The following is a 13,704-nucleotide window of genomic DNA, read 5'->3' on the forward strand; positions in this document are numbered from 1 at the left end:
GTGTCAGCATCCGAATGCATACACCCCAGCCCCCACCTCCACCTCTATCCTGGCAGGCCTGCTTCTCTGACACCTGTCCTTGAGCATAACCTGGCAAGGACATAACTACCCACTGCTTTATGTCTAATTGGCAGCCCCTTTGCCCAGACACAAGGTGGAAACTGCAATGTGTGCACGCTTTGATTTAGGAGAGGACCATGGTTTCATTTGTCATTGATTCTGTCCTTTGAGACAACCGAGCCAGATTGTGTGGGTGGCTGATTTCTCAGTCAGTGCCTTGCTCTTTGTGGACGTCTCAGCATGTTTAGACTTTTTCGGGCATGCTGAGGTGATGCACGAGGGTGTTATTTCTGAATAACATGATTCTCTAAAAAAAAATATATTTGATGCATATCTATTCTTAGCTCCCGGGAGACTGTTGTCAAACCATAAATCATGCATAACTAAAAATCATTTCGTGCATTACAAGCTATATGGTTTAATTCATACAAAAATTATTGTCCTTTAATGCATATTTATGTGCGTTGTTGTTGTGTACAATCTGAGTGTTGATATGTTTATTGGCCAGAGAAGTGCAAGGGAATGACAGAGTGAGCTGCCACAGAGGAATTTGCAGAGGTCAAAGTCTGTCTGCGATCCAGGGAGTTTCTGCTGACTGCCGCTTTTCAATGGTGCTACTTTCAGTCTCTTCAGACAGCAGAAACACAGCTGAGGGGGGGTGGGGGTCCCTTTCATTAACTCTCTATTCATATTGAATTTATTAATCTCATGCTGTTTCTGCAGCTTAACTAAAAGAAGCCGTGATGCCAGCGCTTCTCATCCATCTGCTCATGGAGAGAGAGAGAGATAGAAGAAATGGAGTGGGTGAGAGAAAGAGAGAGAGAGAGAGAGATGAACAGAGCAACAGTGCTGAAATGGTAATAGACTGCAGAGAGAGGGAATGTGTGTCAGATTATTTAGCGCCTGGATGTTGAGTTGTGGATGTTTCTGAGGGAGGCAGTGGCTTTGCAGAACCTCTCCCTGCATCAGGTGCTCAACAAAGCTTCTGTCATGTCTGCATTTGTGTATGGGGGAATGTTCCTGCTAATCTCCTGTGTGTTCAACAGCGTGCTCCATTCAAACAGCCACAGCCTCGGGCTGATACAAACTGTGGTGTGACACAAGCAGTCCCAGCTCCTGATGTTAAGTGGTAACACACAGATTGAATGGTGGTGACCAGCAATCTGTTTGCTAACAACGTGGTAAAACCACATGTGTAGAGTTAGTGAGACTGTGCCTTTACTGAACCTTGAAAGACAAAGCAAGTCCCAAAAATGTATCTGCTGTTTTAAAAAGCCAAACTTTAAAATAAAATACATTTTAAAATTGTCATTAATAAAATTAATTATTATTATATGAAGTAATCACTACTTAATATAAATATGTATCATTTAAATAAACTTTTGTCAACCCCTCTAACATAGATTGATCCTGCAATAAATGAAACAAGGTATCTATAGACAGACAGATGGACAGACAGACGGACGGACAGACAGACAGATCCTAAAGGTCCTGCTACAAGTTAAACAATGTATCTATAGACAGACAGACGGACGGACAGACAGATCCTAAAGGTCCTGCTACAAGTTACATAATGTATCTACAGACAGACAGACAGACGGACAGATCCTAAAGGTCCTGATACAATTACATAATGTATCTACAGACAGACAGACAGACAGGCGGACAGATGGACGGACAGATCCTAAAGGTCCTGATACGAGTTAAACAATGTATCTACATACAGACAGACAGACAGATCCTAAAGGTCCTGCTACAAGTTACATAATGTATCTACAGACAGACAGACGGACGGACAGATCCTAAAGGTCCTGATACAATTACATAATGTATCTACAGACAGACAGACAGACAGGCGGACAGATCCTAAAGGTCCTGATACGAGTTAAACAATGTATCTACAGACAGACAGACAGACAGACAGACAGACAGACAGGCGGACAGGTGGACAGATGGACGGACAGATCCTAAAGGTCCTGATACAAGTTAAACAATGTATCTAGAGACAGACAGACAGACAGACAGACCCTAAAGGTCCTGCTACAAGTTACATTATGTTTCTATAGACAGACAGACAGACAAACAAGCAGGCGGTCAGGCAGGCAGGCAGGCAGACAGACAGATCCTAAAGGTCCTGATAAAAGTTACATAATGTATCTATAGACAGACAGACAGACAGACAGATCCTAAAGGTCCTGCTACAAGTCAAACAAGGTATATAGACAGACAGATAAACAGACAGACAGACAGATCCTTAAGGTCCTGCTACAAGTCAGACAAGGTATCTATAGACAGACAGACAAACAGACAGACAGACAAACAAATCCTAAAGGTCTTGCTACAAGTTACGTAATATATCTATAGACATACAGACAGACAGACAGACAGACAGACAGACAGACAGACAGACAGACAGACAGACAGACAGACAGATCCTGCTACAAGTTAAACAATTTATCTATAGACAAACGGACTGACGGACGGACAGACAGACAGATCCTAAAGGTCCTGTTACAAGTCAAACAAGGTATCTATAGACAGACAGACAGACAGACAAACAAGCAGGCAGGCAGGCAGGCAGATCCTTAAAATTCTGATATAAGTTAAACAATGTATCTATAGACAGACGGATAGACAGACAGACAGATCCTTAAGGTCCTGCTACAAGTCAAACAAAGTGTCTATAGACAGACAGACAAAGGTCCTGCTACAAGTTACATAACGTATCTATAGGCAAACAGATAGACGGACAGACGGACGGACGGACGGACAGAACCTAAAGGTCCTACTACAAGTCAAACAAGGTATCTATAGACAGACAGACAGACAGACAGACAGACAGACAGACAGACAGACAGACAGACAGACAGACAGACCCTAAAGATCCTGCTACAAGTTAAACAATGTATCTACAGTATAGACAGACGGCCGGACAGACAGACAGACAGACGGACGGACGGACGGACGGACGGACAGACAGACAGACAGACAGACAGACAGACAGACAGACAGACAGACGGACAGATCATAAGGATCCTGCTACAAGTTAAACAATGTATCTTTAAACAGACAGAGAGACAGACAGATCCTAAAGATCCTGCAACAAGTTAAACAAGGTATCTATACAGACAGACAGACAGACAAGCAGACAGACAGACAGATCCTAAAGATCCTGCTACAAGTTAAACAATTTATCTATAGACAAATGGACTGACGGACGGACAGACAGACAGATCCTAAAGGTCCTGTTACAAGTCAAACAAGGTATCTATAGACAGACAGACAGACAAACAAGCAGGCAGGCAGATCCTTAAAATTCTGATATAAGTTAAACAATCTATCTATAGACAGATGGATAGACAGACAGACAAATCCTAAAGGTCCTGCTACAAGTTACATAACGTATCTATAGACAAACAAACAGACGGACGGACGGACGGACAGACAGAACCTAAAGGTCCTGCTACAAGTCAAACAAGGTATCTATAGACAGACAGACAGACAGACAGACAGACAGACAGACCCTAAAGATCCTGCTACAAGTTAAACAATGTATCTACAGTATAGACAGACGGACGGACGGACAGACAGACAGACAGACAGACAGATCATGAAGATCCTGCTGCAAGTTAAACAATGTATCTTTAGACAGACAAACAGACAGACAGATCCTAAAGATCCTGCAACAAGTTAATCAAAGTATCTATTGACGGACGGACGGACGGACGGACAGACAGACAGACAGATCCTAAAGGTCCTGCTACAAGTCAAACAAGGTAACTATACAGACAGACAGACATACAGACAGACAGACAAGCAGACAGACGGACAGACGAGACAGACTAAAGATCCGGCTACAAGTCAAACAAGGTACCTATAGACAGACAGACAAACAAATACTAAAGGTCCTGCTACAAGTTAAACAGTTTATCTATAAATAGATCGATAGAACGATGTATGGACGGATAACAGGTACTGGTGCTTCAAATCTGTGCCCATTACAGGTAAATGTATCTGAATATTAAGTGTTTAACAGATTAACATTAAACATTACACATTTTTATTTGTTCAGTTTTGCTATACGTCTTTCTCAGTACTCAGGAATCAGCAATATCTGATGAGCTTTTCTCAAACGTGCAAGCAACAAAGAAAAGGGCTTTCCCAGAGTTGAGTTGAAAGGGGGTGGAGTTTGACTGACACAATCTTACACGGTTCAGGAGAGGTTTATGGTCGGAGGCCGCTTCCGTCTGCGGTCAGCAGGTTCGCTCTGCAAACAGAAACAGCACTGGGCATTTTCTGAGATGAGAGGGGCAGAGATGCTTGTTCAATCCTTCAGTGTTTCTAAACAAGGACATCCAGCGGAGAGCTCAGCCAGGGCGACAATTACCCCCTAAATGACCCATTCAGTGGTTTGGAGCTCTTACCAAAATAACCGTGAACCCTCACTGTGTGCTCTGGTTCGGCCTGAAGAGCTAACAGGGCATTAGGCTGATTGTAGTGGTGGGAAGAGCAGAGGTCCTTATAGACTCCTCGTTCAGGGTGTCACTTGATGGGTGATCCGCCCACTTGATGAGCAAAAGAAAGTGTGCAGCCAAGATCTGGGACCAAACTCTGAGCGCTTCTTTAATAAATATATTTAAAAAGATTTTACTTTTTTTATTTAGAAAATATTTTATTATGTGAAGTAGGTTTTTAAAAATAAATTTTGAAAAACAGTGATTTCCTACTTGTTGGAATTTTGCCACAAATTCATCTGTCACTTGGTTAGAGCTGACAGATGGCAACACGTACAGAACAAAAAACACAAGGTAACACAAAAAAAATAATACAAGCCTGACTGCATACAGTATGGGTTCATTTGCAACAAGGTTAAATATGGTTTGTAAATGTTAATATGTCTGAGGTCAGTTTGTTTAGTGCAATGATAAGACATTTGTGAATTAACATGTAATTAATATTGCGTATTGTTGGGACTACGCAGTTCAAGCGTCAGTTCCTTCATTAATTTCTTTGTTTTGTTGATTTTTGTACAACAAGCAATTTTGTAGAAAAGTAAATTGAGCCAAGACCTGCTGTTTAAAAATGCATAAGTGTTTATTTGGGTATGAGAAAAGTGTCGGCTTATATCCTCGTATGTGTGTTTTGGTAGCAGCCTGTCTGCTCCTGTATTTACCCACATTAGCCTTTTTGAACCTTTGAATCCCTCATTGACTCCACTTTTGCTGAAAAGAGCAGGAAGGATATCACCACTTAGCTTGTGTAAACAACAGGTCTGCTGTTGAACTGTGGCCCTGCAATTCCTACTAACACACATTCCTCCGCTCACTGATGAGCCCCAAGTCTGCTTGTCTTGTCTTCACAGTGTGTCTTACGTGCCCTGTGCAGCAATATGTGAAAGTGTGTGTGTGCGCGTGCGTGCATGTGTGTCTGTGGTGTTCAGATAAATAAAAAAAGATCCTCTCAGGACAGGATCAAACATACTGATCTGCTGAAATCTTTTAAAATTACATATGAACAGTGTTGGGTGTAACTAATTAGTTACCGTAATTTAATTACAGTTACTTTTGATGTAACTGAACTAAATATGGACTGTAGAACAATTATATAAATTACAATAGTGTATATTAACATTAAAAATACATGTTTTTTAATGTATCCTTCTAACTTTAAATATTTTGGTAAGTCAATAAAAATAATGGTAACACTCTAGTGCCGTTTCAATTCTCACTATTAACTGGTTGGTTATTAGAAATAATATTACAGAGATATTGGCTGTTTATTAGTACTTAAAAACACATATTAATACCTACTTTTTGCCCTTAAACTTGAAAAGATTAAATTTGGAGTTAGATTGAATCTTGGAGCCCTTTTTTTGATTATTTGAAGGAGACAAGCTCTGGATAACCCCCCCCCCCCTTCTCTGATTTATTTAGTTGTTTATATGTATATGCATATGTATGTGATTATATGTTCATTTGTATTTATTATGCTTGTTTATTTATTATCCTTCATTTCATTATATAATATTCTCATACTTGTACTGTGTTGTGATGCTTTTCTGGATAATAATAAATAAAAACACACACATATTAATGCATAATTCTGCAAAACCTTATTCTACATCCTTACCCACTTCTTACAAATATTTAAATTTAACAACTACTCTACTATGTATTAATAAGCAGTAATTAGGAGTAAATTAAGGCAAAATAGTTAGTTAATAGTGAAAATTTGACCTTAAAAAGTGTGACCAGAATAATTGATGTATTTTTATATGATTTATTCGAGCTGTTTCAAGCCTATCTTTGTATCATTTACTAAAAAGGATTTAGAAAATAATTAGTAATAAGTAATTCAATACTTTTGCAGAGAGTAATTTGCAATTACACTAACTAGTAAGTTATTACTTTTTTTAGTAACTTACCCAACACTGCAAAAAGTATTTTTTCACTGTTATGATGAGTTTGACTTAAAAATGAGATTTGCTAGCTTAACATTATAAGTATAATTGGTTTTTTACATTCAATTTCAATTTACTATTTAAAATCTTGACTTGTGATGAGTTGTCCCTAATAAGAAAATATTTAATTACTTATTGAATTTACTGTCACGACTTGCTGAGCACATAATTTTAGTAGGCCTATTTAATGTATTGCCCATTGAATTTTTCTTAATCATTTCATTGAGAAAAAAAATAATAAGCATTAAAAATACAGTATAGCATAGGTACTTTAGCAAAGTGATGGTATCATTGTAATGATATCCTTTTCATAGTAATGGTAGTAATCATAAGAGCAGGATGTGAGAATATGCGCGTGTGAGAAAGAGAGGGAGAGAGATGTGCATGCCACCCATTGACAGATCTATTGTGTGTCTATGTGTAGGCATGACCTTGTAAATCAATGCACCCATCAATCTATCTAATTCACTTCTGATCCTTAATGCATCCACCCCCATCAAATCAAAAGCTTTCATAATTTTACAACTATGCATTATCCGTGCATTATCTCTATCAGAAGTATTTAATCCAGCCGACATCCCTTTGCCTTTTGAATATGTGCACAAATCCACAGTTCAAATGTAAATTATTCTCAAGTAGTGATGTGGCTAATAGGTTCCTGTGTGTGCTCATCAATGAAGTTTTCATTTTCTAAATGCACTTGCCATTAGAAAAGCAGCGAATGAATCTGCCATCTGATTATTGCATCCGTGGGAATACATCTCACTTAAACTCTTGAGCGAAAGTGATATCATTCAGCCAACTGCGCGTCTAACTACGCCTAACACTCCGCTGTGTATTACATTTCTTTTTAATAGTCCTCTTCTTAGACATAAAACCACGCTCGTGTCGTGGAGCCACATAAAAATGCAAGGACACGTTCGGGGAGATGCTGCTGCCTGGATCACAGTGTTATGCGCTTACCTTAATTGTCCACGAAGGGGCGCAGAACGGTCGCATGCTTCCATTAAGCAGTGAAGACATCAATCTGCTCAAAGGCGCCTCTAGCGGCGGTAAGCGTTACGTGCAGTGTTGTTACGCCCCTCATGACTGCCGAGCAGCCAATGGGCTCCGGGAGGCAGAGTTCTCCCTGTGGCCGCCATTAGAGAAAGGAATCCATGAATTCAAATGGAAACCAGCAGGAACACAGGGCGACTGTACGCTTTTTAATAAAAATGACCCGTTTCGTGTAGTTTCCCGTTGCCTTTCGACGATTTTACCGCGGAATGCTTCTCGTTTTTAGACCGCTTTCGGTTGGGATGGAGGTATAAGGTAGCCGTTTGTAAGCTAAAACCGTTTTTAAACCAAGGGGGAGGGGGGAGAGTTGCCTCTTTCTGCTCTCCCTTTTCTTTTTCTATTTTAATAACGCGTCCCTCCTCCGTTTTTACATGTAATTTATTCCCTCACGGCCTCGTCGACGGTTGCGGCCGTTATTTTATTCGAATTTTGGCTGGAGGCGGGAGGCGCGAGCGATCGAATGGAGCTGTTGAATTCCATTCCCCCAGCGATTGTTTAAAAATAATTCCGTTCACATTCGACTCGAATTCGGAGAAACCTTCTTTTTTTCCATGGAAACCCCGATGATGGGATGTTCGAGCGCGCAGTGAAAGGATGAGTGCTTGTTTCGTACCGAACGGGGCCAGCTTGGAGGACTGCCATTCCAATCTATTCTATCTGGTAAGAGATTTAAAAACTAAAAGGAAAAAGCAGCCATTTTTAGCCGCCTAGCATGCTAACATCAGCCCCAGTGGATAGAGAGCGAGCGAGCGAGAGAGAGCGAGCAGGATCAGGGCCCAGTGTATGTGTGTGAGATTTAAACACACGCTGCATGTTTTGCGTTTATTTGCTTGTTTTAAGCTTTGCTAAAGAGATTGACATGTTTGTGGTGTTTTTGCACGTGATTGCATAAAGCCAACGGTGTGTTTGTGTGTGTGTTTTCATTTTTCATGCGATTCTAAATCGAGAGTCGGTAGAATGAAAGTTTAAAGTTTTATTTCAGCTACAAGTATGCATTTAAAATATCTATTAGTTTAGCATTCGCGTGCAAAGGAAACCCAGCGTCACTTTCAACTTAAAGTTCTCACGTTAGGGGTGTTTACATGAATGTTTACACATTGCTCTGCAGGTATGTGCACACTTGCCTGCAAGATTTGACGTGTGATCTAACTTGTGCATCAGTTGTTTGACTTGAAATAAGCTGTTGTGGGGTTGGGGTTTACCTCATCTGTGCAATAAGAGACATGGGGGTTAAAATAGATGGGGTATTCCTGGAGAGCCTGCAGGGATGTTTACAGGACTTTTCTGTTTACTGAAAACACGCACGCACAAATCTTTACACACATTCTTGCCATTGACACATACAATTGACATCTATTGTTCTTAGATTCAGATTAATCATTTGAAATTGCTTTAGAATAATCCCACATTTTTGTCATTTTTACATTTACAGGCAATATTTCGTCTCTTAACGAACAGGTTTTGATAGAATATGATAAGCATAATGTGATATTTTTAGAAATGTGCACTCACTGGAAAAGTACAAACCGACTCACACTGTCAAGGACTTTGTGAATTATATAACTTCCCCTTGGTTTAATTCATGGTCTTTTTTTATCACCGCTATGGCACAACCTGTGATATTATCTAAAGATGTATAGCTTGCTTGCACACTTTGTTTGAATGTATTGGTTGATGATTTGAATATGAATAGTTGCAGTTTCCAGAAACTCGTTCGCTCTCCGTCTCTCTCTTTCTCTTTTGTCATTTAGTAACAGGTGTGCCAAGTCTTTATTTACTTTATATTATCTTCTTAAATGTTATGTGCTTTTGTTTATGTAAGAAAATACAGTGATCATATTATCACAGAGAACCACTCATCTTCACGTTTCTTTGTACACATAAGCTCTTAAAAAGTTTGACCCTTTTTGTTTTGCTCTGTGTAATTTAGTGCACTGTAAGGCTCAGTTCATGGGAAACCGTCTCACCTCACTGCACACAACATTTGCTGCTTCATAACACACCCACATATCCAAGTTTCAGTGCATAGTATTAACCACACAGGTGGTATTAATACGATTTTGAAACAAGTTTTAACAAGAGCAAAGAGCTTATAATATTATAATAAACCAAGACCCTAACAACATTCACTTGATTTATAATGTGTGTAGTAGCATAAAAAATTGTCGCTTTGCAACTTGGAAACTTTGCAGGTTTGCTGTTGAACTTTTCCGTGATGCATTGATTGTATGATAATTTGTTGATGCACATTTTCTTGATAGAGTTTGACATTTTCAAGTTAGTGAATCTGATATAGTTATTCATGAGAAAACTTGTTTGACAAAAATACTTTTGAAAAGTCACAGCTTGGGTACAAGTGAAGATATTTTCGTGTTATTAGAGAACGTCTCTGGGGACTATTGGTTTTCGGGCGCAGATTGACTTTCTTTGAGTGTCTGAAGCAATGCTAGACAGATACTATTGATAAACATCTCTTGGGAGTGAATGCAACAGTAAAAACCGACCAATAGTTAACTCCATTTTGAACTGTTAGATGAAGTACAGGGCAGAAGTGTAGGTAGATGATTTTTTTTTTTATGCCATGTTTACATGAATGTGTTTACCTTTTAAAACACATTACTTTTGCCACGTTTGCGCCTTTCATTTACAGTACACCACCGTTTTCGACCCACATAAACAAATTCGTAAACGCGGCAGACCCTGTTTTAGTTTAAGAACTCTGGGGTTGCGCTGCAGTGTAAATGATCATAGAAGGTCTTATGTAAACAAACAGCTGCTTTTAACGTGACAGCGCATCAATTTAAGTAAAACATTTCTTCAGGTAAATGGAGGTTTGCAATGAAGGTTTTTCCCAAAATAGTAAACATCTAATATAAACGCTATATCAGATTGTTTTAACATTTTTAACAATTTAACATTGTTTTAACAACTGGGTCAGATATAATTTTTGAGTTAAATTTAAGTTTTGTTTGCTACTTTAACACAAATTTCAATTCATATAATTTGTCTCTTAATTTTAATCGATGTTTTGCAAATATAAATTAATAAGAACATTAAAAGGAACACCGTGCATCTCATTGATGCGAAACAAATACACCACTTCAATATGCTACCGAATGCCAAAATATGCAGTATCGTTTGCAATAATATAGTAGTTGTTGTCGTTTTAATGATGTGTAAAATCATTATTATCAAGAATATTACTTGCTTTTCAAAAACCAGCCGTGCAGTGCACAGAAATTAAATTTGCATGTGCATTCAGAGCATATGATGCAGCACATTTGATTGCGGTGTGCTATGACTTCAAAAAAAATCTACGTCATATTAAAAATTTTTACATTATATTTTTTGGCTGTTTTTGGCTTTATTATTAACAGTGACTGAGGAGAGGACAGGAAAGTACAGGGAGGAGAAAGAGGTATGGGATCGGCAAATGAACATGAGCCAGGAATCGAACTCGGGTTGCAGAAGTTCGAAAGCACCACATGTCGGAGCGCTACCCACTACACCATCGGCTTCGACAATCATAATAATTTTTTAATACTTGTTTAGCTGATTGCGCTTTTTGACGTTAGCGAAGATGTGCCCGGACCGGGCACACTTTAAAAAAAATCAACATCATGTTCATGATTAATACTTTAGCCACCAATGCTTTTTTGTCATGAGCGGAGGACGTGTATGAGGGAACACACCATACACGCACAGAGAACAGCGACAGGCAAATGGAAGAGAAGTTATTTTGGTGTTTCTCTGACTGATACAGTCAAATTTTCAAATAGACTATACGATCACCAAACTGAATAATAAACTTTTATAAACATAACAGCGTAAAATGGTTGAAGAGGAACTTGCTACATTAAAGCAATAAGCATTTATGTATGCTAAAGCTATACATCCCCTCTTATGTTTGATGGAAGTTTGCATTTGCTGAATTTTGTTTTTGCTTCAAGTTTGCTACTGTTTATTACCGTTTATTTGTGTTTACTAATGCTTCCTTTTTAAATCATAAAGATCTTTCTGTTTGGTTAATACCATTAACCTTAATCATATTAATATGTTATAGGGTGGAGCTAAAACAATATAAGACTTTCCCAAACACTTTTTTTATAGGATCAAAAATATTGTCTGTTGTCATTGCCGGCAAATGATCCAGGTATGAATTTTTGCCAATATCACTCACCCCTAGGCTGCATGCATGCGCTAAAGGTAAGCTGTTATTAGAGTAATAAGTTATTTTACACTTAGAGAGGTGCATGCCCACTGTGTGTGAATGGTCGTTTCATGCATTTATGGTCGCCTATAGTGTGGATGATTTTTTTTTAAATGCCAGTATAGACAAGAATCGTTTTCATTTTAAAATGTCGTTTTAAAAGGCAAATGCTCTAATGTAAACATGGCCTTAGAGAGGTTATAGGTGTCACTTCACCTGTGGCTGAGTTGAGATCCCTGACTCTCATGAGAAACATCTGCTGTCGTTCTTGGCAGTGCTCAGAGGAGTTCTTGTAAAGCTCTAGTAAAAGAGAGAGAGAGAGAGAGAGAGAGAGAGGATGGATAGATGCTGTGAAAAGGAGGCGAGAGACGAGGAAGTTATGTGAAATGCCATGACCCATCAGATCGTTTAAGTGGAAGGCCAAACATGAGTCTTACTGTTTGGACCCTGGCCCTTAAAATGCTCACACTTTCCGTTAGTGTTTTAGCATATTGTGGTGGTTACTAATTTTAGGCCATATTGCATTTCAGGGAACATCTTGTTACTGTTTACTCCATGAGGTTCAAGCTTCTGCCAATTTGTTCTCTGTCTTAAAAACCATTTTGACTTTTTCCCCCTTCAGCTGTTAACGGTCTCTAAACATCAACCGCTAGTTTTTGTCCCATTTTTAGTTTCGGTAACAAGTGTGTAACCAGCTTTTGCTACTGTATTCTTTGGTGCATCCTGTGCATAGACGTTCTCGTTTGCATATTTTGCAGGTGTTTGATCGGCGCTCTTAAGTAAAATGAAAATATTTTCCATAGCTGCCTGGAAGAGCAGCTGCGAGAAGTTTCACATTGCAGCAAATGAGCTTTTATTAAGAACATGATTGTAAGCAACTGGGCTGATGTTGTCTTTTGCCAAATCTCCTACTATTTCAACTTGCTGCTTGTTTTTTAACAGCGCATGTAGGAGAGAGAATGGTAGTTGTTAGGCTTGCTAATGATCAAGGCTGCAGAGTGTTTTCATGTTGTTACAACAGTTAATAAGCAGATATTTGATTTATGACTTGGCTGGTTTAGCTTTGTTTTGTACCTAAATGCTGCAGTCTGGGTCTTCATGACCCACCTTGCATAACTCAATTCAGACAATCAGGATGTGCATAATGTCACTGGTAGCTCTACATATATGATCTATTTATCCCTTTTATATTTATTTTTCTATTTGATTTATTATTTGGCTTTATTGTATTATCATCCTACTTTATTCTTCATTGGTCATTCCTTAGGGAAGCTGAGATGTGCTTTTATTTTAAACAATTTGTATTAAATTTTTACCCTTTTTTATTCCCCCATCTCTCTTATGTGTGCCTGTCTGTGTATGGCTGATCTTACAGTGGATCATTAAGATAGGATTAACTCCTGGGCTGGGATCCATTAAGTATTTCGTGATGCTGGTCTAGAATCCGTTCCACCACATTTATGCCATTTATCTCAAGTCATAAAATCAGATAATAGATCAGCAGTAAGACTTTCAGATGTTCTTCAAATGCAGCTTAATACGTGTGTCTTCTCGCAGGTAGTAAATGGATTTACTGACAGAAGCTAAATCCAGCTCTCTTTCTTTTTCTCCCAGGCTGATTTGACGGGGATAAAATGGAAGAGGTACGTGTGGCAGGGTCCGACCTCGGCACCCATGCTGTTCCCGGTCACCGAGGAGGACCCCATCCTCTGCAGCTTCAGCCGCTGTCTAAAGGCGGATGTGCTGAGCGTGTGGAGGCGGAGCCAGAGGCAAGGACACCGGGAACTCTGGCTCTTCTGGTGGGGTGACGATCCCAACTTCTCTGAGCTCATCCACCACGAACTTACAGGTAATCATTCGAACGATTCTTGTTGAAGGTACACAAAAACAAGTTCGCACCCACTCTTATCTTTCTGTC

The 13,704-nt window shown here is 39.2% G+C and overlaps 1 protein-coding gene across 1 annotated transcript in view; it reads left to right on the top strand.

The window, feature by feature from the left end:
* Positions 1-7,651: 7,651 nt before the first annotated feature.
* med13a (mediator complex subunit 13a) overlaps positions 7,652-13,704 on the top strand; it is a 64,961-nt gene continuing 58,908 nt past the window's right edge. Inside the window, exons 1-2 of the mRNA XM_065258527.2 lie at positions 7,652-8,236; positions 13,401-13,635. Coding sequence (XP_065114599.1) covers positions 8,171-8,236; positions 13,401-13,635 — 301 coding nt within the window. The 5' untranslated portion in view covers positions 7,652-8,170. The remainder of the gene's footprint in view (positions 8,237-13,400; positions 13,636-13,704) is intronic.

Source organism: Paramisgurnus dabryanus, chromosome 10, assembly GCF_030506205.2.
Source record: "Paramisgurnus dabryanus chromosome 10, PD_genome_1.1, whole genome shotgun sequence".
NCBI lineage: Eukaryota > Metazoa > Chordata > Actinopteri > Cypriniformes > Cobitidae > Paramisgurnus > Paramisgurnus dabryanus.